Source organism: Drosophila novamexicana, unplaced genomic scaffold (assembly GCF_003285875.2).
Source record: "Drosophila novamexicana strain 15010-1031.04,08,12 unplaced genomic scaffold, DnovRS2.1 tig00000308-arrow-arrow-pilon, whole genome shotgun sequence".
Lineage (NCBI taxonomy): Eukaryota > Metazoa > Arthropoda > Insecta > Diptera > Drosophilidae > Drosophila > Drosophila novamexicana.
The window spans coordinates 335,660-363,169 of NW_020824799.1; the positions used below are offsets into that span (position 1 = coordinate 335,660).

Below are 27,510 nucleotides of genomic sequence, written 5' to 3' on the forward strand. Positions count from 1 at the left end.
GATTTATATGTATTTCGATATTGTTTCGTTTCTGGTTTAATTCATTTGATTTTCATTGTTCAGCACTAGCTACACGTACAGTAAATCTCGTCGGACATCCTTCATTAAACATTATTTGTTAAAATTATTACATTTATAGATACTAGTATATATATTGTATAGGTTAGCTAAAAACTATTATTGTTCAAATGTATGCGTTCATATTTATTATTATTTTGATTGAATACAATTCAATAAAATGTTTTCTTTTTTCGTATATATGCTTGGTTTGCTCGGTTAATACGGTTTTGATAATTCGATAATACCATTTAAAATGTTCTTACGATATGAATACCACGTTTGCCAAGTGCCAAACCTTAAATTCTGCTAACTATGTAAATAAAATGGAAAACTTTCGATACTTTTGAGAAAAAAGTTCAGTTTTAGGGCGAGTGCCAAAATGCACTTGACTTGGCGCAGCAATTCGAAAATGCAATTTAATTTAACTAAGAACTTTTCAATAACTTTGCTTATGCTCATATCAAAATATAAATGTCTTGGGCAGCAGATAAAACTTTAATTTCCATTTGGCCAGCCATCTATTAGGCACACACACACACACTTAAGCAGGCTGCAGTATATAACGAAAATTTGGCCACACTTTGAAGTCTTTGAAGTGAAACACTTTCCCAACCCTCGGCCATGTCAATTTAAATGTTTGCCCAGCCAAGGCCTCTAACTTTCACCCACTGGCCGAGCCTATTGTAAAGTCTCTCAGCTAATGGGGTCAAGTGTGTATATGGCGCTCAAGTGCTCAAGGCGGCACGAACAGCTCTGCCCCCGCTGCCAGACGAATTGGCCCAAGCGGCCAAAAGAAAACAATAAACTGTGCGGCGTGCCCAAAAACTATAAAAAAAAAAAAAAACAAAAAGCACTCGAAATGGAAGAGTGTGTACGCTGGAAATCAATACAAACTATAGCCTCCTGCCACGCCCAAGTGCATTTGTGCCGGCTCATTGGCGCCGCATCATTAGACCGAATCGCGCGCACAAAAGTAGGCAATGAAATTTTTAAAGCGACCGTTTAAATTATTAATTATCATTTTATCAGCATGGACACAATTATTTTTTATGTGCCCCAACGAGCGCAAAGAGCGAAAAGAACTGAATGTTTAAATGCGCCAATGTGGCACGCAAATGAATTAAGTAAATTCGTTTTTTTTTAATGCAACAGCGCATCGCAACGTTGCAGCATGAACTTTGCGTGTGCGAGCTTCACATTTTGCGCGCCTTAATGCACGTCCAGGCGAGCTGCAGCTCCAGCTGCGTCTTATTGTGTCGCAAAGTTTCATTGTGCTTGAGTGTATTGTGCATTCAGGAGAGCGCTCCCAAGACTACCGTAACTAATTAGCGCGCAACCTAGTTTATCAGCTCTTAGCGGGATTTTGTCTTTAGGCCAGCATGCGACCGGCAAGAAGTTTCCTTTGATTTTTAGCTTTAAGTTCTTCACAGTGGTGCTCATTAAATGGCAAACCACAATGCCCCTGACTTCTGTCCCTGGTGGCCAAGCAACCCCAGGACCCCTAGACAAATATAATTTCATTGCGCTCGGCCCTCTGGGCGGGCGTTGGCTGGCGCTGGAATGCGTAAACGTTGACGATTAACTGCGCCATGAAAATAAAGCAAAATAAAGCGATTAGAACAATATACAGAAAGATATCTCGCAACATGGCGGGCCCCAAGCACTCGCAGAGGTCTTCCCTCTGACGCAGCCTCTACTCCCTGTATCCCTGTTGTCTGCAAATGCTGAGCTACTGCTTAGCTGCTTGGCTGGTTCAAGCGGCTGGTCGGGCTCTGTGTGAATAGAGTTAGCTAGATGTGGCACTCAGCCTAGAAGCGAACTCTCCAGATTGCACATGCACCCTGTTGGTTGCATTGGTTGCTGTGGTTGCTGTGGTTGTGGTCTTGGTCTCCGTCCTCTCATTGCCTCATTGCCGTGCATTTTGCCCGTGTCCATGGCAGCAGCTGCAAGTCAGGATAGAGGAAAACTGAGATATTAGTATATAGCAAAGTCACAGATTCACTGGGGACTGCATCAAGAATTCCTGTGTGCTGTCACAGAAAATATTTCAGATGCCCAAAAACAAACACACACACACACGCATGTGCCTAGCCCAATATCTTGAAATGTTACCAATTCCCATGGATGCATGGGGCGCAATGCGTATACGCCGCGTTAACTGTCAGACTTTACGGAGTGAGGAATTTACATACACACCGCGAGTGGGGCTAGGGCATAGACATCGCCTCGTGAAGCGATGCAGTGAAGCAACACCAAGACAGCTGGCAACAAGATTCATCAGCATGGCAAAGATTCCTGACATGCAGCTGCGCACACATGTTGCATAATTACATTTCATGTTGCCAGCTGAAGCCGCATTTATAGTCACATTTGTGCTGCATGTTACCCAATATGTTCCCCAATGCGTTCCAAGCTGGCAGCAAAAAGTTCTACAGCCAGCTGGATGCGCATGTGGCGAGGGCGGGCAAATGGTACGGATTTGATATGGCTGATGCACAAACAAAGACTAACAAAGAGCACATGGACGAATGAAAATTGTAAAGATATTTATACAAACGAAATTTAAAACACATTTGAAAGGCATTCTCTGAAAATTGCTTTAACATAACTTGAAGCTACATATATCTATATTGTATTAAATTAAGCTGCAGTTGTTTAATTTTTAATTGGAATGGTATGCAAAAGTGAGCGTAAGGATTCAAACCAAAATGTGCACAAATGCTGACTAAGGTATTTATATGGAATCTTAACGGATAAACTGGTGCCTGGAATTCATAAAACTTGATCCGTGCTTAAAGGCTTATACATTATTTAAGTTGAACAGCATTGCCAGCTCGAAAAAATATGCATTTTCCGTAGGAGACGATCTTTCTGTATTTGTACATTGAAAGTATATGGCCACACTTATTACGTTTTTGCAATCAAGTTCGACTTCTTCAGCTACAAATAACACTAATTATAAAGTGAAGAATTCGCTTCAAGTTATGTTTAAAAATATTTACTATAGGCCAGACAACTACTGGCTAATTAGAAAAAAATTAAATTATTTTTATCTCATGACAAATAAATGTTTATATTTCACTTAATTAGTTAAGGTCAACAATAGGCATACATTTTTTTTTTTTTGTTAATTTTAACCAATTTATTATTTATAGAAATATTTTCAAGTCAATATAAAAAGCTTTGATTTAATTATAATTAATTATTGCAAGCATGTGCGCATTTTCAGTTTATGTTTTCTATTGAATATTTGGTTTGAATGAAAAGCTTTTGAATTCAATTGCATACAATTTGCAAAACATCCACCGAATATATAATCTATATAATTATAATGGTTGTTTACAATTGAAGCCCGTTTAGCTGTGGTTCTAGCCATGCCTTTGAAATTCCTTTGAAAACATAATAAATTGTTTCTATCTATAATTATGGCACATTTTTGAAACAAATTACATGACAAAAACAGCAAAAATAAATGTGCATATAATTAAATGAGCATGGCGTTTTTCAAGTGCAGCGGAAAACCGTCGAGGGGGAGGTAGGGGAAGGCGGCCCTAGGCTAAACGGTTTGCACTCAAAAGCGCTGCAAACACCGCTGCACTGCATTCATATTAAATACGGCAACGAGTGTATTGAAATTTATTTGAGCGAATGCACTAAAAGGACGAGCTAGCAAAGGGCACTCCAGCCGGAGCTCCTCCCCCATGGATATCAGCTATCAACCATGCAGCTGCGGTGTCGAATGTGGTGCAGCACCCACCCACCTCCCACCCAGCGCCCGAGCCACTATACAAATCTCTAGTTTGCGCTTATTTCTGTATAGAAATTCAATCAGGCGCTCGGCTGGGCGGCTTTCAATTAAACGCTTATCGCGCGCGTTGCAGCCGCTGCCGGCATCAAAATGGCCTCGGGCGGCGCAAAGGGTTGGGCTATAGACAAATAACTGTTCTTGTAGACATTAGACATTAGAAATGAGAAAGGTTCGGCGAATTGGAACAAAGCGCAGTCAGGATTGTGATACACATTAAAAAAGTTTTGGGCCAACATATTTTACAAGGCTGAGGAATTTTTGCGTCAACTTTTGCGCAACTTGCAATGGCAAAATGTTTAGGGACTCGCAGTGCGCGGCTGATGAATGCCCAACAATAAGCAAATGAAAAATTTGAGAATTAAGAAAGAAAAACAAGCAAGACTGTGGCAGTCAAGTACAACCGACTGCCCGATGCTCGCTTGAAGTCCACTAAGAACTTATAGAAGGCTACGCGTCTAACTTTTCTAAAGTAATCTGTTTATCCGATTCCAAACGATCTTAAATGACTTTTACGACTGTGGAAGATAGATGGTTTTCAAGTATTATCTTCATTATTATTATCATCAATGTTATTATTATTATTATTTAAATCAATATTATTATTAAAGTATACATTCGTATATTCTATATATAATCAACTTTTAAAATAGACCATAGACTAGCCTGGGACTTTCACCTTGAATGACTGGGTTATTTTTTCGGAACGATCTTCGGACGAGCTCAACAGGGGACTTTAATCGCAACTGACCACGCCTCTATATAGTCTTAAAGCCTGCCCTGACATGGTTAGAGTGTAGCAAGTACTGTGGTGAAGCTACTCTAGCAATACATATCGGGTAGCAACGGTGACGGCGGTTGGCAGCCAATCTTCACAAAATAATTCGGGAAGTAGTCACCGAGGCCCCTCGTGGTTGAGTTAGCATGGCAGGGCGGGATCCTCTTGTTCCCTAGCTCTTTCGGGTGGGGGGGTTCTTTTTGCCATGTCTCGACCTGCATACACAATTTTATTTTAGGATCCCTACAGAATCTAAATTGGAGACCGATACTCCGCAGAAACAAAATCTCAAACAGGCATAACTTAACGAGCACTTAAAGTGCCAATACAATGGTGATAGCTTTCATTAGGGCATATATATTCCGAAGAGGCGAAGTCTTGGATGTAAGCTGACTCTCGCGTTCGATACCCTCCCAACCATGATCTTCAGCGTTTAAGGTTTTGAAGATCCCAAAAAAAACATTCTTCTACTACATTATATCACCATGTCACCAGGAAAGAAAACTTAGCAATTCATAATCAAAATCCGTAATTAATATTTATTATAAACAAAAGCATTATTCAATGAAACTGAATCCTTCCGTTAGATAATCTGCATCTTATTACAAGTGGCATTAATGATTCAACAATAATTCAGTAACTAAAACTAGTCCGTTAATATTTTTACAATGTCTCAAAGATTCTTCAAAAATAATTCATTTTATAAACTATTCAGTTAATATTTTTTTTTTCTTATTGATCAAAAAGAAACTCTCCAAATTTCGCTAAAGTGCATTTTAATAATTATAGAATATAGCTAGGTAAGAAAAAAAATGACATTCGTAAATTGAACTAAAGTGTATTCGGCAAAAGCAAAAAAAAAAGTTATTATAATAGAGTCAATACAATTGTAGTTGATGGTTAATTGTATGGTCGAAAAAAATATGGGCCACAGAAGGTTAAGCTCAAAGCGCATGGGCAAATCGGAGCGCAGCGCAACCAGCTGATCGGTGAATACGATGATACATCTTTGTGTACATATATTTGATTCTGTTAAAAATCTTTTCTTTTAGGTTGCTTCTGTTTCAGCTAGTAATTGAGCGGGGTGTAGGTAGAATCAAAGATGATAAGCATTCACCAGACTGACACGGTCATAAACATATTGATCGGAGCTAAAGCGTAATGTGAAACAGAAAGTAAAAAAACTCAGCAGGTGCGCATGTCAGTTTGGCTGTGCTTATCTGTGCCAAAATAAGAAAATATACTCAAAACAAAAGGTTAAAAACTTACATGTATTCCTCGATGAAAGGCCTTCCAGCGGAGAGTTTGCAGCAAATTTTATTTATTTTTTTTTCATTTGTTTTCTTTTGTCTTCTGTGGGGCTTTAAATTGTTTTGATTATATTATTATGGCACAGGAGGGTTTTTAAATTGTGAGTACTAAGAAGATACTCTCCGAAAATAAGTGGGAAAAAAAAATATAAAAAAAATTCTGAAATGACTTTGGACTCTACAAGAAGGGGGATAGATTTATACTAGTATTCCTTTCTATATATATAAAGCTATGTATATAGATGTCAATTTTTCTTTTTCACTGCACTTGCACGCGGTTTTTTGAGGGCCTAATAAATGCACTTTTCACAAACTTTTGGAAGTCTCTCACAAGATTTAGTTAACAATTTTTTTACTAAAAACATTTAACAGCAATTTTCATGCATCTGCACGCTCCGGCCAACTTAATTGGCGATGTCATCTGGGCTTCTGATCAGCGGCGCGTCAATGGGGCCCAGAAGGCTACTGCCTCTTCCGGATTCCAAACTGTGGAAACGGCGCCTGCCCTTGCTGGCATGAGCAAGGGTATGGCAGCTGATCCGCCGTTGAGGCTGACGTCTATTTAATGGGGGCAGAAATGTCATTGCCGTCCCAAGAAATTACAGTGCCGTCCAATTGGCACACGTGGCGGCTGCCTCAAAATAAGTGGGTTTTTCTGTCAGAGACGGCGGCGGCAAGATTTATTCCTCCAAAAATTACTTTCGGCAGGCAAGCAAGAACTGGTTAAAACTGTGACCAGATCTTGGCACAAAGAAATATATGCCGGTGAGGTGCTGGTGGCCGGGTGGCGGAGCGAAAGGTTATCATCAAATGAACAAAAAAAATTTATTTCGCCAATCGGTTACTTTTAGGGTTTTTCTTTTTATTTTTTTGTTGTTTTTGGTTCAATTTAGTTGGAATTTAAATTAAACGAATTAAACGACTGATGCCCGAACTTGTTGCTTTTAGATTAATATTTTGGTGGGGCTATGTCCGCACCGCCGTAGCCAGACCTTCGATGGTAAAGTAACTTTTGAAAAAAAAAAGGGTTATATCCGGGACCTGCAGGCTTATATAGGGTCTCAGAGCTTTTTTCTTTCCCGGATTAGAGGGAAGATAGCTGCGCTGCCAACGTGCACGCAGGCGGTTTATAGCAGCGGCTGACTCATTCGCAGCTGACCATGACAGACAAAAGCTGATCGCTATAGCGTCGTTACACAAACGCAAGCTGTTAGGATCGCTTACGCGGTTTAATTTAAATAGGAAAACTGCGACCATTACACCACCCGATAATATCCTACCGTTAGACGGGTATATTAGCGGGAATTAGACTCTAATGTCCTTGGCATGAAAAGTACCAATTTCTTTTCCTTGCTGATTTTCAAGGGAATAAAAACAATTTCCGAGTTTCTTTTTGACACGGCATTTAATAAACTGGGGAGCCAGTTTAGCATTAAAATTGTGTGAGAATTTACTAAGCGCAAAATTTCGACAGAACACCTCCTGTCCTTCACGAAAAGAAACAGGCTTGCTGCGTAAATTATATTGAGCCGCATTGCGCTCATAGGCTTTGTAATGGTCGCAGTTTTCCTATTTAAATTAAACCGCGTAAGCGATCCTAACAGCTTGCGTTTGTGTAACGACGCTATAGCGATCAGCTTTTGTCTGTCATGGTCAGCTGCGAATGAGTCAGCCGCTGCTATAAACCGCCTGCGTGCACGTTGGCAGCGCAGCTATCTTCCATCTAATCCGGGAAAGAAAAAAGCTCTGAGACCCTATATAAGCCTGCAGGTCCCGGATATAACCCTTTTTTTTTTCAAAAGTTACTTTACCATCGAAGGTCTGGCTACGGCGGTGCGGACATAGCCCCACCAAAATATTAATCTAAAAGCAACAAGTTCGGGCATCAGTCGTTTAATTCGTTTAATTTAAATTCCAACTAAATTGAACCAAAAACAACAAAAAAATAAAAAGAAAAACCCTAAAAGTAACCGATTGGCGAAATAAATTTTTTTGTTCATTTGATGATAACCTTTCGCTCCGCCACCCGGCCACCAGCACCTCACCGGCATATATTTCTTTGTGCCAAGATCTGGTCACAGTTTTAACCAGTTCTTGCTTGCCTGCCGAAAGTAATTTTTGGAGGAATAAATCTTGCCGCCGCCGTCTCTGACAGAAAAACCCACTTATTTTGAGGCAGCCGCCACGTGTGCCAATTGGACGGCACTGTAATTTCTTGGGACGGCAATGACATTTCTGCCCCCATTAAATAGACGTCAGCCTCAACGGCGGATCAGCTGCCATACCCTTGCTCATGCCAGCAAGGGCAGGCGCCGTTTCCACAGTTTGGAATCCGGAAGAGGCAGTAGCCTTCTGGGCCCCATTGACGCGCCGCTGATCAGAAGCCCAGATGACATCGCCAATTAAGTTGGCCGGAGCGTGCAGATGCATGAAAATTGCTGTTAAATGTTTTTAGTAAAAAAATTGTTAACTAAATCTTGTGAGAGACTTCCAAAAGTTTGTGAAAAGTGCATTTATTAGGCCCTCAAAAAACCGCGTGCAAGTGCAGTGAAAAAGCAAAATTGACATCTATATACATAGCTTTATATATATAGAAAGGAATACTAGTATAAATCTATCCCCCTTCTTGTAGAGTCCAAAGTCATTTCAGAATTTTTTTTATATTTTTTTTTCCCACTTATTTTCGGAGAGTATCTTCTTAGTACTCACAATTTAAAAACCCTCCTGTGCCATAATAATATAATCAAAACAATTTAAAGCCCCACAGAAGACAAAAGAAAACAAATGAAAAAAAAAATAAATAAAATTTGCTGCAAACTCTCCGCTGGAAGGCCTTTCATCGAGGAATACATGTAAGTTTTTAACCTTTTGTTTTGAGTATATTTTCTTATTTTGGCACAGATAAGCACAGCCAAACTGACATGCGCACCTGCTGAGTTTTTTTACTTTCTGTTTCACATTACGCTTTAGCTCCGATCAATATGTTTATGACCGTGTCAGTCTGGTGAATGCTTATCATCTTTGATTCTACCTACACCCCGCTCAATTACTAGCTGAAACAGAAGCAACCTAAAAGAAAAGATTTTTAACAGAATCAAATATATGTACACAAAGATGTATCATCGTATTCACCGATCAGCTGGTTGCGCTGCGCTCCGATTTGCCCATGCGCTTTGAGCTTAACCTTCTGTTGCCCATATTTTTTTCGACCATACAATTAACCATCAACTACAATTGTATTGACTCTATTATAATAACTTTTTTTTTTTTTTGCTTTTGCCGAATACACTTTAGTTCAATTTACGAATGTCATTTTTTTCTTACCTAGCTATATTCTATAATTATTAAAATGCACTTTAGCGAAATTTGGGGAGTTTCTTTTTGATCAATAAGAAAAAAAATATTAACTGAATAGTTTATAAAATGAATTATTTTTGAAGAATCTTTGAGACATTGTAAAAATATTAACGGACTAGTTTTAGTTACTGAATTATTGTTGAATCATTAATGCCACTTGTAATAAGATGCAGATTATCTAACGGAAGGATTCAGTTTCATTGAATAATGCTTTTGTTTATAATAAATATTAATTACGGATTTTGATTATGAATTGCTAAGTTTTCTTTCCTGGTGACATGGTGATATAATGTAGTAGAAGAATGTTTTTTTTGGGATCTTCAAAACCTTAAACGCTGAAGATCATGGTTGGGAGGGTATCGAACGCGAGAGTCAGCTTACATCCAAGACTTCGCCTCTTCGGAATATATATGCCCTAATGAAAGCTATCACCATTGTATTGGCACTTTAAGTGCTCGTTAAGTTATGCCTGTTTGAGATTTTGTTTCTGCGGAGTATCGGTCTCCAATTTAGATTCTGTAGGGATCCTAAAATAAAATTGTGTATGCAGGTCGAGACATGGCAAAAAGAACCCCCCCACCCGAAAGAGCTAGGGAACAAGAGGATCCCGCCCTGCCATGCTAACTCAACCACGAGGGGCCTCGGTGACTACTTCCCGAATTATTTTGTGAAGATTGGCTGCCAACCGCCGTCACCGTTGCTACCCGATATGTATTGCTAGAGTAGCTTCACCACAGTACTTGCCACATAAATTTTTGGCGCCCAATCATGGGGCCCGAGGTTGTCTATAAAAAAAAAAAAAATAAAAAAAAAAAAAAAAAATGAGTCTTTATATTATTGTCCACGCACGCTGACGTCGATGTGACTGGTTTAGTCTATCTTCCGCATGCGCAGATACTGGTAGTATACAAGATAGTAATTAGGACTACGATGCTTACAATTCAGAGCTTGAATTATGCCGAGAATCTGACCTTACTATATTGTTGAGTGCCTATATATAAACACGACTATAGTTATTAACACCAGCTATACAATCGGTCCCATACATTTGCTCGTTTTCTTTCTTATAATTTTGGAGAAACAACAGATTAGGTTTGCTTAGGTAGAAATACTTTCAAATGCAATTTTAGAATACTGCATATTTTGCTAAGATATCAGTACTGATTGCTACTTGATAGCTTGTTGATGGTTAAGTAAATCTCAGTCTTCGTGGAGCCAAAAGTTATAAAGTTAGATTGAATGGTTTTGTATTAACGATACTATCAAAGATAGTTAGAATGTTGCCCGGAACTTGGCCATATGCTGCTTTGCATATCCTTGCCGAACATTTCTGATTAGATTAAAATGTTGAATATTACAAACCGCTTTCTATAGTAGTTTCAATAAACCAGATAAATTACCTACTTTCATTGAGGCGATTATATTTCGTAATTAAAAAAAAAAAAAAAAAAAAAAAAAAAAAAAAAAAACAAATAACTTCTACTTTATTATATTACCAAACCAATGTCACGAATCAGGAAAATATGAATGAAGCATGTTGCCTTTACGCAGCCCACAAAATGTACAGCCGTCGTCAGAGACCGCTGATAACCACTGTGTTCTATGCCAGTTAGTAATGGACAATACACAGTCTTGCTATTGCACCCCTTGTAGGCATGTTTTCCACAAACTTTGCTTGGAAGGTTGGTTGGTAAACCATGCTAAATGTCCCAGTTGTAGTGCTGTGATTGATCCAGCCTCAATTAAATTAGTTGTTGGAGATTGCTCGCCGAGAGGAAAACAATCTGCCCCACCTCCACCTACTAACATAGGGAGAACGGTAACGCGCAGTCTAGCAAAATCTCTTAATCCTGGTCCGACCCAGAGTGGCGAGAATCCAACAGCAAGGTTATTAGATGTTAGTGATGTACCACAATCAGGACTCGACGCTAGCAATAGCACGAATCCACCTGAAATCGCTCCTGCACGACCAGCTCCTGGTGTAAGAAGAAGAGGAAGACCCACTCAGTCCAATTATACCCGCCAAAATCTGGGAGTGGACTATAGGATAATTCAGGAGATGATCGAACAATCAATTACTCGCGTTATGTCATCACTGCAAATACAAGCACCACCCTTTCCAAGAGTGTTGCCAACCCCGATCCAGGTGTCGCCTAGTAGTTCGTCATTCCGAAATGGGAAAATTGCTGACACCATGCAAAAATGGAATCTTCATTTTGATGGGTCTACCGAAGGATTAGGGGTAGAAGAATTTCTGTATAGAGTCAAAACATTGACTGATGAAACTTTGGACAGCGACTTTATGGGTCTCTGTAAGCACTTACATGTGCTATTTTTAGGCAAAGCCCGTGACTGGTACTGGCGGTACCACAAGCAGGTAGACCACATAGTCTGGACTGAATTTTGTACTGCACTTCGCCATCAGTACAAAGATTATCGGTCCGATTTTATGAGCAAAGAACTGGTAAGAGCTAGAAAGCAAAACCCTGGGGAATCATTTGTGTCGTTCCATGACGCTGTAGCGTCACTGATCGATAAATTTGCAATTAAAATTGACGAGGAGGAGTTAATCGAAATTTTAAAAAATAATTTATTACCCGAAACCCGACATAAACTGCTATACCAGCCAATAAGTTCAGTTGGCCATCTACGTAGATTGGTCCAAATGAACGAGAATTTAGTTCATGAGCTCAGTTGTCGCACTGATGGTATGAATAAATCCAGAACTATTGGCCGTCGCCAAGTATATGGACTAGAAGAGTCTTTTAATGAACCGGAGGTAGAAAATTCAGAAGATACAAACTTTGACATCGCAGCAATTCGTAGATGTCATACCAACTTTAAATGTTGGAACTGCGAAGAGCAAGGGCATCTGTGGGAAAATTGCCTTGCTGACCGCCGTATATTTTGTTACGGATGCGGGGCACCCAACATTTATAAGCCCCAGTGCCAAAACTGTATCCGTAAAGCTTCGGAAAACCAACAGAAGGGTGCATCCAGCAGCAGTCGGATGCCCCCAAAAATCTAATTAATTCCCATACGAACTTTGTAACTGTGGACCGAAGCAAAAGCTTGGTCCCTACACCGACTTTAAAGTCACATTCCAACAATTTAGAAATAGCTAAAACTATTAAATTACGATTTTTACCGTATCATGAACGGTTAGCTAATTATTTGCATGTCCGAAATAAGATTTTTTATGAAGAAAAACCCCGTGTTTCTCAGCGTACGCAGCGCTTGAAAAATTATTATTCAAAAATCAAGCAACATAGCAAGCTTTTAGTTTCGACCGTTTTTTGCAATCCCACCGATATGCGCAGCTATGCCGAAGTGTCGTTTCTAACCTTTACCGAGCTTGGTCTATTGGATACAGGCGCGAATATTAGCTGCATAGGTTCTACGCTTGCGCAACAAGATTTTACCGTAATGCCGGAATTTAAGCCTATTAAATCGCATGTCAGAACAGCAGATGGCCATAGTCAGAAAGTCATCGGAGTGCTTGAAGTTAAAATGCAGTATAAATCGGCTACCAAGTCCTTGAAACTGTATGTGATTCCTTCTATAAACCAAAATCTAATTTTGGGTCATGATTTTTGGAGAGCCTTTGAGCTCGCACCAAGCATTATAAATTCTGTAGAACTAAAATCAATGGAAAAAGAGCAGGAAACAGAGTCGATTGCATACCCTTTAGATAGCCAGCAAACGCAACAGCTGCACGTAGTAAAGCAGTTGTTCCCCAACGCTGTTGATAGATTAGGCCGCACAACATTGATCCAACACCGTATAGATATAGGAGACGCACGTCCAGTGAAACAAAGATTCTATCCTGTAAGTCCGGCCGTAGAAAAGTTGTTATATGCAGAAATTGATCGCATGTTGCAGCTTGGAGTTATTGAGCCGTCGGTAAGCGCCTGGAGCTCGCCTATGCGACTCGTCCTTAAGCCCAACAAGGTTCGCCTTTGTCTGGATGCTCGAAGACTGAATGACGCCACAAAAAAAGATGCTTATCCTTTGCCGAGCATCGATGGCATTTTTTCGCGGCTACCTAAGGCGAATATAATTTCCAAACTAGATTTGAAAGACGCCTATTGGCAAATAGAACTTTCCGAGGATTCAAAGCCTCTCACTGCTTTTACGGTCCCCGGAAGACCGCTATATCAGTTTAAGGTCATGCCCTTTGGCCTTTGTAACGCGCCTTCTACCATGTGTCGGTTAATGGACGAGATAATTCCTTCTGACCTGCGCTATTGCGTGTTTGGATATTTAGATGATCTGTGTATTGTGTCCGAAGATTTCAGTTCACATCTGGCGGTATTGGTTCGCATCGCTGAGCAGTTTAGAAAAGCCAACTTGACTTTAAATATTTCGAAAAGTCAATTCTGTGTAACAAGTATCAATTATCTTGGTTACGTGATTGGTAGCGGAGGTATTTGCACAGATCCGGAAAAAGTAGCTTGTATTGTAAATTGGCCGCCGCCAAAAAACTTGAAGCAAGTTCGAGGATTTCTAGGAGTTTGCGGTTGGTATCGTCGGTTTATATGCAACTTTTCCGATCTCACTTGCCCCATAACGGACGTATTATCGACAAAGAAAAAGTTTGAGTGGACCCCTGAAGCACAGACCGCAATGGACAACTTAAAAACAGTGCTAACATCCTCGCCGGTTTTAAAAAATGCTGACTTTAAGAAGAAATTTTTCTTACATTGTGACGCTAGTGATTTTGGCATTGGCGCCGTTTTAGTACAGATGTCTGAAGATAATGAAGAACAACCGATAGCTTTCATGTCAAAAAAATTAAACCGTGCGCAGCGAAACTATAGTGTTACCGAGCGTGAATGCCTAGCAGTCATATTAGCCATCGAAAAGTTCCGATGTTATTTGGAACTCCAGGAATTTGAAGTGGTTACCGACCATTCTAGTTTGCTATGGCTTATGCGCCAGCAAAATATATCGGGTAGACTGGCACGATGGGTTTTTAGACTGCAACAATTTAAATTTTCCGTCTCCCATCGGAAAGGCAAAGACCACATTGTTCCCGACGCTTTGTCTCGGTTGCCTGAGAATGAAATCGCTCAATTAGACATGGGTCCTGTAATAGATCTTGAGTCCGATACATTTATGGACGCCAGCTATGTACAAATTAAAGACAAATTTTCCCAAAATTTTACTCAGTTTCCGGACATAAAAATAGTTGATAAGTTTTTGTATGTACGCACCGAACATTCGAGGGGAGACTCGTCACAAGAAAGTCCTTCGTGGAAACTATGGGTGCCTGATCGACTTAAAGTCGATGTGCTCAAACAAGCCCATGACAGCATAACGTCGTCTCACGCCGGCATGCAAAAAAACCATTGAGAGAATCCGCAGACATTTGTTCTGGCCAGGATTAGTTAAAGATGTACGTGAATACATACGAAATTGCGAGATATGTAAAGAAACTAAGGCTCCAAATTATACCCTTCGGCCACCTATGGGTGCTCACATCCCAACTTGCAGACCATTTCAAAGGCTTTATATTGACCTGCTTGGGCCATACCCTAGAAGCAAAAGCGGTCATGTGGGATTGTTAATAGTCTTAGATCACTTTAGCAAGTATCATTGGTTGCAGCCCCTGAAGAAATTCACCTCAGCTGTGATACAAAAATTTCTTCTTGAACAAATTTTCCATTGTTTTGGTGTGCCACAAACTATAATAAGTGACAACGGCACCCAGTTCAAAGCTCGTGAGTTCAATGCCTTCTTAGCCGAACTTGGCATTAAACATCTGTATACAGCTCTATATTCACCGCAGAGCAATGCTGCAGAACGAGTTAACCGCTCAATACTCGCCGCCATTCGCTCGTATTTAAAACAGGATCAGACCCATTGGGATGAACATATTACAGGGATTTCATGCTCCTTAAGGTCTGCTCTGCACCAATCGATTGGGTGTTCTCCATACCGTGCCCTATTCGGGGTGGATATGATCACTCATGGTACCGATTACAAATTATTGAAGGAGTTGTCCTTATTGGAAGAACCGCAGGCCCCCCTGTTGCGGTCTGACCATTTGGCATTGCTAAGGACAGATATTCAGAAAAACATCAGGAAAGCCTATGAGCGCAATGCGGCTCAATATAATTTACGCAGCAAGCCTGTTTCTTTTCGTGAAGGACAGGAGGTGTTCTGTCGAAATTTTGCGCTTAGTAAATTCTCACACAATTTTAATGCTAAACTGGCTCCCCAGTTTATTAAATGCCGTGTCAAAAAGAAACTCGGAAATTGTTTTTATTCCCTTGAAAATCAGCAAGGAAAAGAAATTGGTACTTTTCATGCCAAGGACATTAGAGTCTAATTCCCGCTAATATACCCGTCTAACGGTAGGATATTATCGGGTGGTGTAATGGTCGCAGTTTTCCTATTTAAATTAAACCGCGTAAGCGATCCTAACAGCTTGCGTTTGTGTAACGACGCTATAGCGATCAGCTTTTGTCTGTCATGGTCAGCTGCGAATGAGTCAGCCGCTGCTATAAACCGCCTGCGTGCACGTTGGCAGCGCAGCTATCTTCCATCTAATCCGGGAAAGAAAAAAGCTCTGAGACCCTATATAAGCCTGCAGGTCCCGGATATAACCCTTTTTTTTTTTCAAAAGTTACTTTACCATCGAAGGTCTGGCTACGGCGGTGCGGACATAGCCCCACCAAAATATTAATCTAAAAGCAACAAGTTCGGGCATCAGTCGTTTAATTCGTTTAATTTAAATTCCAACTAAATTGAACCAAAAACAACAAAAAAATAAAAAGAAAAACCCTAAAAGTAACCGATTGGCGAAATAAATTTTTTTGTTCATTTGATGATAACCTTTCGCTCCGCCACCCGGCCACCAGCACCTCACCGGCATATATTTCTTTGTGCCAAGATCTGGTCACAGTTTTAACCAGTTCTTGCTTGCCTGCCGAAAGTAATTTTTGGAGGAATAAATCTTGCCGCCGCCGTCTCTGACAGAAAAACCCACTTATTTTGAGGCAGCCGCCACGTGTGCCAATTGGACGGCACTGTAATTTCTTGGGACGGCAATGACATTTCTGCCCCCATTAAATAGACGTCAGCCTCAACGGCGGATCAGCTGCCATACCCTTGCTCATGCCAGCAAGGGCAGGCGCCGTTTCCACAGTTTGGAATCCGGAAGAGGCAGTAGCCTTCTGGGCCCCATTGACGCGCCGCTGATCAGAAGCCCAGATGACATCGCCAATTAAGTTGGCCGGAGCGTGCAGATGCATGAAAATTGCTGTTAAATGTTTTTAGTAAAAAAATTGTTAACTAAATCTTGTGAGAGACTTCCAAAAGTTTGTGAAAAGTGCATTTATTAGGCCCTCAAAAAACCGCGTGCAAGTGCAGTGAAAAAGCAAAATTGACATCTATATACATAGCTTTATATATATAGAAAGGAATACTAGTATAAATCTATCCCCCTTCTTGTAGAGTCCAAAGTCATTTCAGAATTTTTTTTATATTTTTTTTTCCCACTTATTTTCGGAGAGTATCTTCTTAGTACTCACAATTTAAAAACCCTCCTGTGCCATAATAATATAATCAAAACAATTTAAAGCCCCACAGAAGACAAAAGAAAACAAATGAAAAAAAAAATAAATAAAATTTGCTGCAAACTCTCCGCTGGAAGGCCTTTCATCGAGGAATACATGTAAGTTTTTAACCTTTTGTTTTGAGTATATTTTCTTATTTTGGCACAGATAAGCACAGCCAAACTGACATGCGCACCTGCTGAGTTTTTTTACTTTCTGTTTCACATTACGCTTTAGCTCCGATCAATATGTTTATGACCGTGTCAGTCTGGTGAATGCTTATCATCTTTGATTCTACCTACACCCCGCTCAATTACTAGCTGAAACAGAAGCAACCTAAAAGAAAAGATTTTTAACAGAATCAAATATATGTACACAAAGATGTATCATCGTATTCACCGATCAGCTGGTTGCGCTGCGCTCCGATTTGCCCATGCGCTTTGAGCTTAACCTTCTGTTGCCCATATTTTTTTCGACCATACAATTAACCATCAACTACAATTGTATTGACTCTATTATAATAACTTTTTTTTTTTTTTGCTTTTGCCGAATACACTTTAGTTCAATTTACGAATGTCATTTTTTTCTTACCTAGCTATATTCTATAATTATTAAAATGCACTTTAGCGAAATTTGGGGAGTTTCTTTTTGATCAATAAGAAAAAAAATATTAACTGAATAGTTTATAAAATGAATTATTTTTGAAGAATCTTTGAGACATTGTAAAAATATTAACGGACTAGTTTTAGTTACTGAATTATTGTTGAATCATTAATGCCACTTGTAATAAGATGCAGATTATCTAACGGAAGGATTCAGTTTCATTGAATAATGCTTTTGTTTATAATAAATATTAATTACGGATTTTGATTATGAATTGCTAAGTTTTCTTTCCTGGTGACATGGTGATATAATGTAGTAGAAGAATGTTTTTTTTGGGATCTTCAAAACCTTAAACGCTGAAGATCATGGTTGGGAGGGTATCGAACGCGAGAGTCAGCTTACATCCAAGACTTCGCCTCTTCGGAATATATATGCCCTAATGAAAGCTATCACCATTGTATTGGCACTTTAAGTGCTCGTTAAGTTATGCCTGTTTGAGATTTTGTTTCTGCGGAGTATCGGTCTCCAATTTAGATTCTGTAGGGATCCTAAAATAAAATTGTGTATGCAGGTCGAGACATGGCAAAAAGAACCCCCCCACCCGAAAGAGCTAGGGAACAAGAGGATCCCGCCCTGCCATGCTAACTCAACCACGAGGGGCCTCGGTGACTACTTCCCGAATTATTTTGTGAAGATTGGCTGCCAACCGCCGTCACCGTTGCTACCCGATATGTATTGCTAGAGTAGCTTCACCACAGTACATGCTACAGCTTTCCTGATGTTTTTCTGAATATCTGTCCTTAGCAATGCCAAATGGTCAGACCGCAACAGGGGGGCCTGCGGTTCTTCCAATAAGGACAACTCCTTCAATAATTTGTAATCGGTACCATGAGTGATCATATCCACCCCGAATAGGGCACGGTATGGAGAACACCCAATCGATTGGTGCAGAGCAGACCTTAAGGAGCATGAAATCCCTGTAATATGTTCATCCCAATGGGTCTGATCCTGTTTTAAATACGAGCGAATGGCGGCGAGTATTGAGCGGTTAACTCGTTCTGCAGCATTGCTCTGCGGTGAATATAGAGCTGTATACAGATGTTTAATGCCAAGTTCGGCTAAGAAGGCATTGAACTCACGAGCTTTGAACTGGGTGCCGTTGTCACTTATTATAGTTTGTGGCACACCAAAACAATGGAAAATTTGTTCAAGAAGAAATTTTTGTATCACAGCTGAGGTGAATTTCTTCAGGGGCTGCAACCAATGATACTTGCTAAAGTGATCTAAGACTATTAACAATCCCACATGACCGCTTTTGCTTCTAGGGTATGGCCCAAGCAGGTCAATATAAAGCCTTTGAAATGGTCTGCAAGTTGGGATGTGAGCACCCATAGGTGGCCGAAGGGTATAATTTGGAGCCTTAGTTTCTTTACATATCTCGCAATTTCGTATGTATTCACGTACATCTTTAACTAATCCTGGCCAGAACAAATGTCTGCGGATTCTCTCAATGGTTTTTTTGCATGCCGGCGTGAGACGACGTTATGCTGTCATGGGCTTGTTTGAGCACATCGACTTTAAGTCGATCAGGCACCCATAGTTTCCACGAAGGACTTTCTTGTGACGAGTCTCCCCTCGAATGTTCGGTGCGTACATACAAAAACTTATCAACTATTTTTATGTCCGGAAACTGAGTAAAATTTTGGGAAAATTTGTCTTTAATTTGTACATAGCTGGCGTCCATAAATGTATCGGACTCAAGATCTATTACAGGACCCATGTCTAATTGAGCGATTTCCTTCTCAGGCAACCGAGACAAAGCGTCGGGAACAATGTGGTCTTTGCCTTTCCGATGGGAGACGGAAAATTTAAATTGTTGCAGTCTAAAAACCCATCGTGCCAGTCTACCCGATATATTTTGCTGGCGCATAAGCCATAGCAAACTAGAATGGTCGGTAACCACTTCAAATTCCTGGAGTTCCAAATAACATCGGAACTTTTCGATGGCTAATATGACTGCTAGGCATTCACGCTCGGTAACACTATAGTTTCGCTGCGCACGGTTTAATTTTTTTGACATGAAAGCTATCGGTTGTTCTTCATTATCTTCAGACATCTGTACTAAAACGGCGCCAATGCCAAAATCACTAGCGTCACAATGTAAGAAAAATTTCTTCTTAAAGTCAGCATTTTTTAAAACCGGCGAGGATGTTAGCACTGTTTTTAAGTTGTCCATTGCGGTCTGTGCTTCAGGGGTCCACTCAAACTTTTTCTTTGTCGATAATACGTCCGTTATGGGGCAAGTGAGATCGGAAAAGTTGCATATAAACCGACGATACCAACCGCAAACTCCTAGAAATCCTCGAACTTGCTTCAAGTTTTTTGGCGGCGGCCAATTTACAATACAAGCTACTTTTTCCGGATCTGTGCAAATACCTCCGCTACCAATCACGTAACCAAGATAATTGATACTTGTTACACAGAATTGACTTTTCGAAATATTTAAAGTCAAGTTGGCTTTTCTAAACTGCTCAGCGATGCGAACCAATACCGCCAGATGTGAACTGAAATCTTCGGACACAATACACAGATCATCTAAATATCCAAACACGCAATAGCGCAGGTCAGAAGGAATTATCTCGTCCATTAACCGACACATGGTAGAAGGCGCGTTACAAAGGCCAAAGGGCATGACCTTAAACTGATATAGCGGTCTTCCGGGGACCGTAAAAGCAGTGAGAGGCTTTGAATCCTCGGAAAGTTCTATTTGCCAATAGGCGTCTTTCAAATCTAGTTTGGAAATTATATTCGCCTTAGGTAGCCGCGAAAAAATGCCATCGATGCTCGGCAAAGGATAAGCATCTTTTTTTGTGGCGTCATTCAGTCTTCGAGCATCCAGACAAAGGCGAACCTTGTTGGGCTTAAGGACGAGTCGCATAGGCGAGCTCCAGGCGCTTACCGACGGCTCAATAACTCCAAGCTGCAACATGCGATCAATTTCTGCATATAACAACTTTTCTACGGCCGGACTTACAGGATAGAATCTTTGTTTCACTGGACGTGCGTCTCCTATATCTATACGGTGTTGGATCAATGTTGTGCGGCCTAATCTATCAACAGCGTTGGGGAACAACTGCTTTACTACGTGCAGCTGTTGCGTTTGCTGGCTATCTAAAGGGTATGCAATCGACTCTGTTTCCTGCTCTTTTTCCATTGATTTTAGTTCTACAGAATTTATAATGCTTGGTGCGAGCTCAAAGGCTCTCCAAAAATCATGACCCAAAATTAGATTTTGGTTTATAGAAGGAATCACATACAGTTTCAAGGACTTGGTAGCCGATTTATACTGCATTTTAACTTCAAGCATTCCGATGACTTTCTGACTATGGCCATCTGCTGTTCTGACATGCGATTTAATAGGCTTAAATTCCGGCATTACGGTAAAATCTTGTTGCGCAAGCGTAGAACCTATGCAGCTAATATTCGCGCCTGTATCCAATAGACCAAGCTCGGTAAAGGTTAAAAACGACACTTCGGCATAGCTGCGCATATCGGTGGGATTGCAAAAAACGGTCGAAACTAAAAGCTTGCTATGTTGCTTGATTTTTGAATAATAATTTTTCAAGCGCTGCGTACGCTGAGAAATACGGGGTTTTTCTTCATAAAAAATCTTATTTCGGACATGCAAATAATTAGCTAACCGTTCATGATACGGTAAAAATCGTAATTTAATAGTTTTAGCTATTTCTAAATTGTTGGAATGTGACTTTAAAGTCGGTGTAGGGACCAAGCTTTTGCTTCGGTCCACAGTTACAAAGTTCGTATGGGAATTAATTAGATTTTTGGGGGCATCCGACTGCTGCTGGATGCACCCTTCTGTTGGTTTTCCGAAGCTTTACGGATACAGTTTTGGCACTGGGGCTTATAAATGTTGGGTGCCCCGCATCCGTAACAAAATATACGGCGGTCAGCAAGGCAATTTTCCCACAGATGCCCTTGCTCTTCGCAGTTCCAACATTTAAAGTTGGTATGACATCTACGAATTGCTGCGATGTCAAAGTTTGTATCTTCTGAATTTTCTACCTCCGGTTCATTAAAAGACTCTTCTAGTCCATATACTTGGCGACGGCCAATAGTTCTGGATTTATTCATACCATCAGTGCGACAACTGAGCTCATGAACTAAATTCTCGTTCATTTGGACCAATCTACGTAGATGGCCAACTGAACTTATTGGCTGGTATAGCAGTTTATGTCGGGTTTCGGGTAATAAATTATTTTTTTAAAATTTCGATTAACTCCTCCTCGTCAATTTTAATTGCAAATTTATCGATCAGTGACGCTACAGCGTCATGGAACGACACAAATGATTCCCCAGGGTTTTGCTTTCTAGCTCTTACCAGTTCTTTGCTCATAAAATCGGACCGATAATCTTTGTACTGATGGCGAAGTGCAGTACAAAATTCAGTCCAGACTATGTGGTCTACCTGCTTGTGGTACCGCCAGTACCAGTCACGGGCTTTGCCTAAAAATAGCACATGTAAGTGCTTACAGAGACCCATAAAGTCGCTGTCCAAAGTTTCATCAGTCAATGTTTTGACTCTATACAGAAATTCTTCTACCCCTAATCCTTCGGTAGACCCATCAAAATGAAGATTCCATTTTTGCATGGTGTCAGCAATTTTCCCATTTCGGAATGACGAACTACTAGGCGACACCTGGATCGGGGTTGGCAACACTCTTGGAAAGGGTGGTGCTTGTATTTGCAGTGATGACATAACGCGAGTAATTGATTGTTCGATCATCTCCTGAATTATCCTATAGTCCACTCCCAGATTTTGGCGGGTATAATTGGACTGAGTGGGTCTTCCTCTTCTTCTTACACCAGGAGCTGGTCGTGCAGGAGCGATTTCAGGTGGATTCGTGCTATTGCTAGCGTCGAGTCCTGATTGTGGTACATCACTAACATCTAATAACCTTGCTGTTGGATTCTCGCCACTCTGGGTCGGACCAGGATTAAGAGATTTTGCTAGACTGCGCGTTACCGTTCTCCCTATGTTAGTAGGTGGAGGTGGGGCAGATTGTTTTCCTCTCGGCGAGCAATCTCCAACAACTAATTTAATTGAGGCTGGATCAATCACAGCACTACAACTGGGACATTTAGCATGGTTTACCAACCAACCTTCCAAGCAAAGTTTGTGGAAAACATGCCTACAAGGGGTGCAATAGCAAGACTGTGTATTGTCCATTACTAACTGGCATAGAACACAGTGGTTATCAGCGGTCTCTGACGACGGCTGTACATTTTGTGGGCTGCGTAAAGGCAACATGCTTCATTCATATTTTCCTGATTCGTGACATTGGTTTGGTAATATAATAAAGTAGAAGTTATTTGTTTTTTTTTTTTTTTTTTTTTTTTTTTTTTTTTTAATTACGAAATATAATCGCCTCAATGAAAGTAGGTAATTTATCTGGTTTATTGAAACTACTATAGAAAGCGGTTTGTAATATTCAACATTTTAATCTAATCAGAAATGTTCGGCAAGGATATGCAAAGCAGCATATGGCCAAGTTCCGGGCAACATTCTAACTATCTTTGATAGTATCGTTAATACAAAACCATTCAATCTAACTTTATAACTTTTGGCTCCACGAAGACTGAGATTTACTTAACCATCAACAAGCTATCAAGTAGCAATCAGTACTGATATCTTAGCAAAATATGCAGTATTCTAAAATTGCATTTGAAAGTATTTCTACCTAAGCAAACCTAATCTGTTGTTTCTCCAAAATTATAAGAAAGAAAACGAGCAAATGTATGGGACCGATTGTATAGCTGGTGTTAATAACTATAGTCGTGTTTATATATAGGCACTCAACAATATAGTAAGGTCAGATTCTCGGCATAATTCAAGCTCTGAATTGTAAGCATCGTAGTCCTAATTACTATCTTGTATACTACCAGTATCTGCGCATGCGGAAGATAGACTAAACCAGTCACATCGACGTCAGCGTGCGTGGACAATAATATAAAGACTCATTTTTTTTTTTTTTTTTTATTTTTTTTTTTTTTTATAGACAACCTCGGGCCCCACGTTGGGCGCCAAAAATTTATGTAGCAAGTACTGTGGTGAAGCTACTCTAGCAATACATATCGGGTAGCAACGGTGACGGCGGTTGGCAGCCAATCTTCACAAAATAATTCGGGAAGTAGTCACCGAGGCCCCTCGTGGTTGAGTTAGCATGGCAGGGCGGGATCCTCTTGTTCCCTAGCTCTTTCGGGTGGGGGGGTTCTTTTTGCCATGTCTCGACCTGCATACACAATTTTATTTTAGGATCCCTACAGAATCTAAATTGGAGACCGATACTCCGCAGAAACAAAATCTCAAACAGGCATAACTTAACGAGCACTTAAAGTGCCAATACAATGGTGATAGCTTTCATTAGGGCATATATATTCCGAAGAGGCGAAGTCTTGGATGTAAGCTGACTCTCGCGTTCGATACCCTCCCAACCATGATCTTCAGCGTTTAAGGTTTTGAAGATCCCAAAAAAAACATTCTTCTACTACATTATATCACCATGTCACCAGGAAAGAAAACTTAGCAATTCATAATCAAAATCCGTAATTAATATTTATTATAAACAAAAGCATTATTCAATGAAACTGAATCCTTCCGTTAGATAATCTGCATCTTATTACAAGTGGCATTAATGATTCAACAATAATTCAGTAACTAAAACTAGTCCGTTAATATTTTTACAATGTCTCAAAGATTCTTCAAAAATAATTCATTTTATAAACTATTCAGTTAATATTTTTTTTTTCTTATTGATCAAAAAGAAACTCTCCAAATTTCGCTAAAGTGCATTTTAATAATTATAGAATATAGCTAGGTAAGAAAAAAAATGACATTCGTAAATTGAACTAAAGTGTATTCGGCAAAAGCAAAAAAAAAAGTTATTATAATAGAGTCAATACAATTGTAGTTGATGGTTAATTGTATGGTCGAAAAAAATATGGGCCACAGAAGGTTAAGCTCAAAGCGCATGGGCAAATCGGAGCGCAGCGCAACCAGCTGATCGGTGAATACGATGATACATCTTTGTGTACATATATTTGATTCTGTTAAAAATCTTTTCTTTTAGGTTGCTTCTGTTTCAGCTAGTAATTGAGCGGGGTGTAGGTAGAATCAAAGATGATAAGCATTCACCAGACTGACACGGTCATAAACATATTGATCGGAGCTAAAGCGTAATGTGAAACAGAAAGTAAAAAAACTCAGCAGGTGCGCATGTCAGTTTGGCTGTGCTTATCTGTGCCAAAATAAGAAAATATACTCAAAACAAAAGGTTAAAAACTTACATGTATTCCTCGATGAAAGGCCTTCCAGCGGAGAGTTTGCAGCAAATTTTATTTATTTTTTTTTCATTTGTTTTCTTTTGTCTTCTGTGGGGCTTTAAATTGTTTTGATTATATTATTATGGCACAGGAGGGTTTTTAAATTGTGAGTACTAAGAAGATACTCTCCGAAAATAAGTGGGAAAAAAAAATATAAAAAAAATTCTGAAATGACTTTGGACTCTACAAGAAGGGGGATAGATTTATACTAGTATTCCTTTCTATATATATAAAGCTATGTATATAGATGTCAATTTTTCTTTTTCACTGCACTTGCACGCGGTTTTTTGAGGGCCTAATAAATGCACTTTTCACAAACTTTTGGAAGTCTCTCACAAGATTTAGTTAACAATTTTTTTACTAAAAACATTTAACAGCAATTTTCATGCATCTGCACGCTCCGGCCAACTTAATTGGCGATGTCATCTGGGCTTCTGATCAGCGGCGCGTCAATGGGGCCCAGAAGGCTACTGCCTCTTCCGGATTCCAAACTGTGGAAACGGCGCCTGCCCTTGCTGGCATGAGCAAGGGTATGGCAGCTGATCCGCCGTTGAGGCTGACGTCTATTTAATGGGGGCAGAAATGTCATTGCCGTCCCAAGAAATTACAGTGCCGTCCAATTGGCACACGTGGCGGCTGCCTCAAAATAAGTGGGTTTTTCTGTCAGAGACGGCGGCGGCAAGATTTATTCCTCCAAAAATTACTTTCGGCAGGCAAGCAAGAACTGGTTAAAACTGTGACCAGATCTTGGCACAAAGAAATATATGCCGGTGAGGTGCTGGTGGCCGGGTGGCGGAGCGAAAGGTTATCATCAAATGAACAAAAAAAATTTATTTCGCCAATCGGTTACTTTTAGGGTTTTTCTTTTTATTTTTTTGTTGTTTTTGGTTCAATTTAGTTGGAATTTAAATTAAACGAATTAAACGACTGATGCCCGAACTTGTTGCTTTTAGATTAATATTTTGGTGGGGCTATGTCCGCACCGCCGTAGCCAGACCTTCGATGGTAAAGTAACTTTTGAAAAAAAAAAGGGTTATATCCGGGACCTGCAGGCTTATATAGGGTCTCAGAGCTTTTTTCTTTCCCGGATTAGAGGGAAGATAGCTGCGCTGCCAACGTGCACGCAGGCGGTTTATAGCAGCGGCTGACTCATTCGCAGCTGACCATGACAGACAAAAGCTGATCGCTATAGCGTCGTTACACAAACGCAAGCTGTTAGGATCGCTTACGCGGTTTAATTTAAATAGGAAAACTGCGACCATTACAAGAGGCTTGTGTATAATTATTCCAAGTTTCAAGTTTCTTGGTATTTTAACAGAGGTGAAAGAAAAAAAGCTTCTATATGAATACGGAGACGGGCGGACTTGGTACAAAGCAAATAAACTCTTTTATTTTGGGGCATGGAATAGAACAAAAAAAGCCCAAAGCAAATAGAGCGTGTCATAAGAACAGCATGACTCGTGTCTGGGCTGCTAAAACCATTCATAAATTAGACGTCAAAGCCCGGGCTTTGACAGCAATAATACACACACCAACACACACACGCACACAGTCGAGCAAACACACAAACGTGCTACTCATATGTAAAAGGGTCAAAAGTGAAAATAACGCACAGCTGAGACGGTCGAATGTGAGCGATTGGCAACAGCCAGAACAGAAGCAGACACAAAAAAAAGAGTTGTGCGTTGCGAATGTATTAACACATTTTGTTTTTGTTCTGGCCTAAACTAAATAAATTGGCCAGCGGTTTGGGCACTTGTTCGCCCGAGTTTAAGGCCATCAATTTGGCTGGCACAAATGCAAATGAATGTTAAAATTAACTGTCCAAGCTAACTGGCCACAAAAGTCAATGGAGCGTTTAATATCCTGCAGCGTTGACAACTAAATTTGACATATCCTGGCGACTTATCGCAGCACACACCCCACTCCTGTCACACTTTTTGTGTTTTTGGCTTTATTTGCATTGCCTGCGTGTTTTGTTTTCGTAACACACACACACACACACACAACACACATGACTCGCGGCATAAACATAAATCTCTGACAGCCGTCCAGCTGCCCGCACGGCCCCGCCCACAAGGAAGCTGTTCAACTCATTACAACTCGCCTCAACTGGCATTCATTCATGGCGCGCATTTCATTCATACGCACCGTTGTACGTGGATGCCACATGGCCGCATGGCTGCCTGGCCAGTTGCCTCTCTTCAAATGCGGTCGCTGCTGTTGCTGCTGCTGCTGCTTGCTGCTGTATAAATATTTTGGTGGCACGCACTTTTCTGGCCAGCTTCTGCCTTTGTAGCTGTTGCGTATCGTAAAAATGTCAGGAATTTCACTAACGAGCGAGCGGCATTTGTGTTATTTTTGCTTTTTCAATTTGCGGCAACTGTTTGCGGCACTTGTGGCGTACGCGCAATACTCGTTATTTCCGCGTTGTGTCTGGTTCAACGTTGCTGGCGCGACTCAGCTCGTGCGTCGGCTGAGCTGCTGTCTTATAGTCCTGCCGCTGCCGCTGCCGCTGCCTTTGCTTCGGCTGCGCATTCGTCTCGGGCATCGGCGCTGCAGTGCGTCGGTTGACGGGCCGCCGTTTTGTCGGCTTTGTCGAATCTTTGGCATTTGTTTGTGTGTCAAGTGCGA

General features: G+C 40.5%; 2 protein-coding genes and 1 long non-coding RNA gene across 10 annotated transcripts in view; 2 read left to right on the plus strand and 1 right to left on the minus strand.

Moving 5' to 3' along the window:
* Positions 1 to 27,310, minus strand: LOC115759612. The gene is made up of 2 exons (XM_030700592.1): positions 27,028 to 27,310; positions 1 to 2,003 (listed from the first exon to the last, which is right to left on the minus strand). Exon 2 carries the CDS (start codon positions 1,706 to 1,708, stop codon positions 1,562 to 1,564), a length of 147 nt encoding a protein of 48 aa, XP_030556452.1. The 5' UTR covers positions 1,709 to 2,003; positions 27,028 to 27,310; the 3' UTR covers positions 1 to 1,561.
* LOC115759610 (tropomodulin) overlaps positions 1 to 27,510 on the plus strand; it is a 71,228-nt gene that overhangs the window by 24,059 nt on the left and 19,659 nt on the right. The window lies entirely within an intron of this gene.
* On the plus strand, positions 19,654 to 21,132 carry LOC115759613. Its single transcript, XR_004017538.1, has 3 exons — positions 19,654 to 20,653; positions 20,707 to 20,915; positions 20,978 to 21,132. It is a non-coding gene; the product is annotated as an uncharacterized LOC115759613 (long non-coding RNA).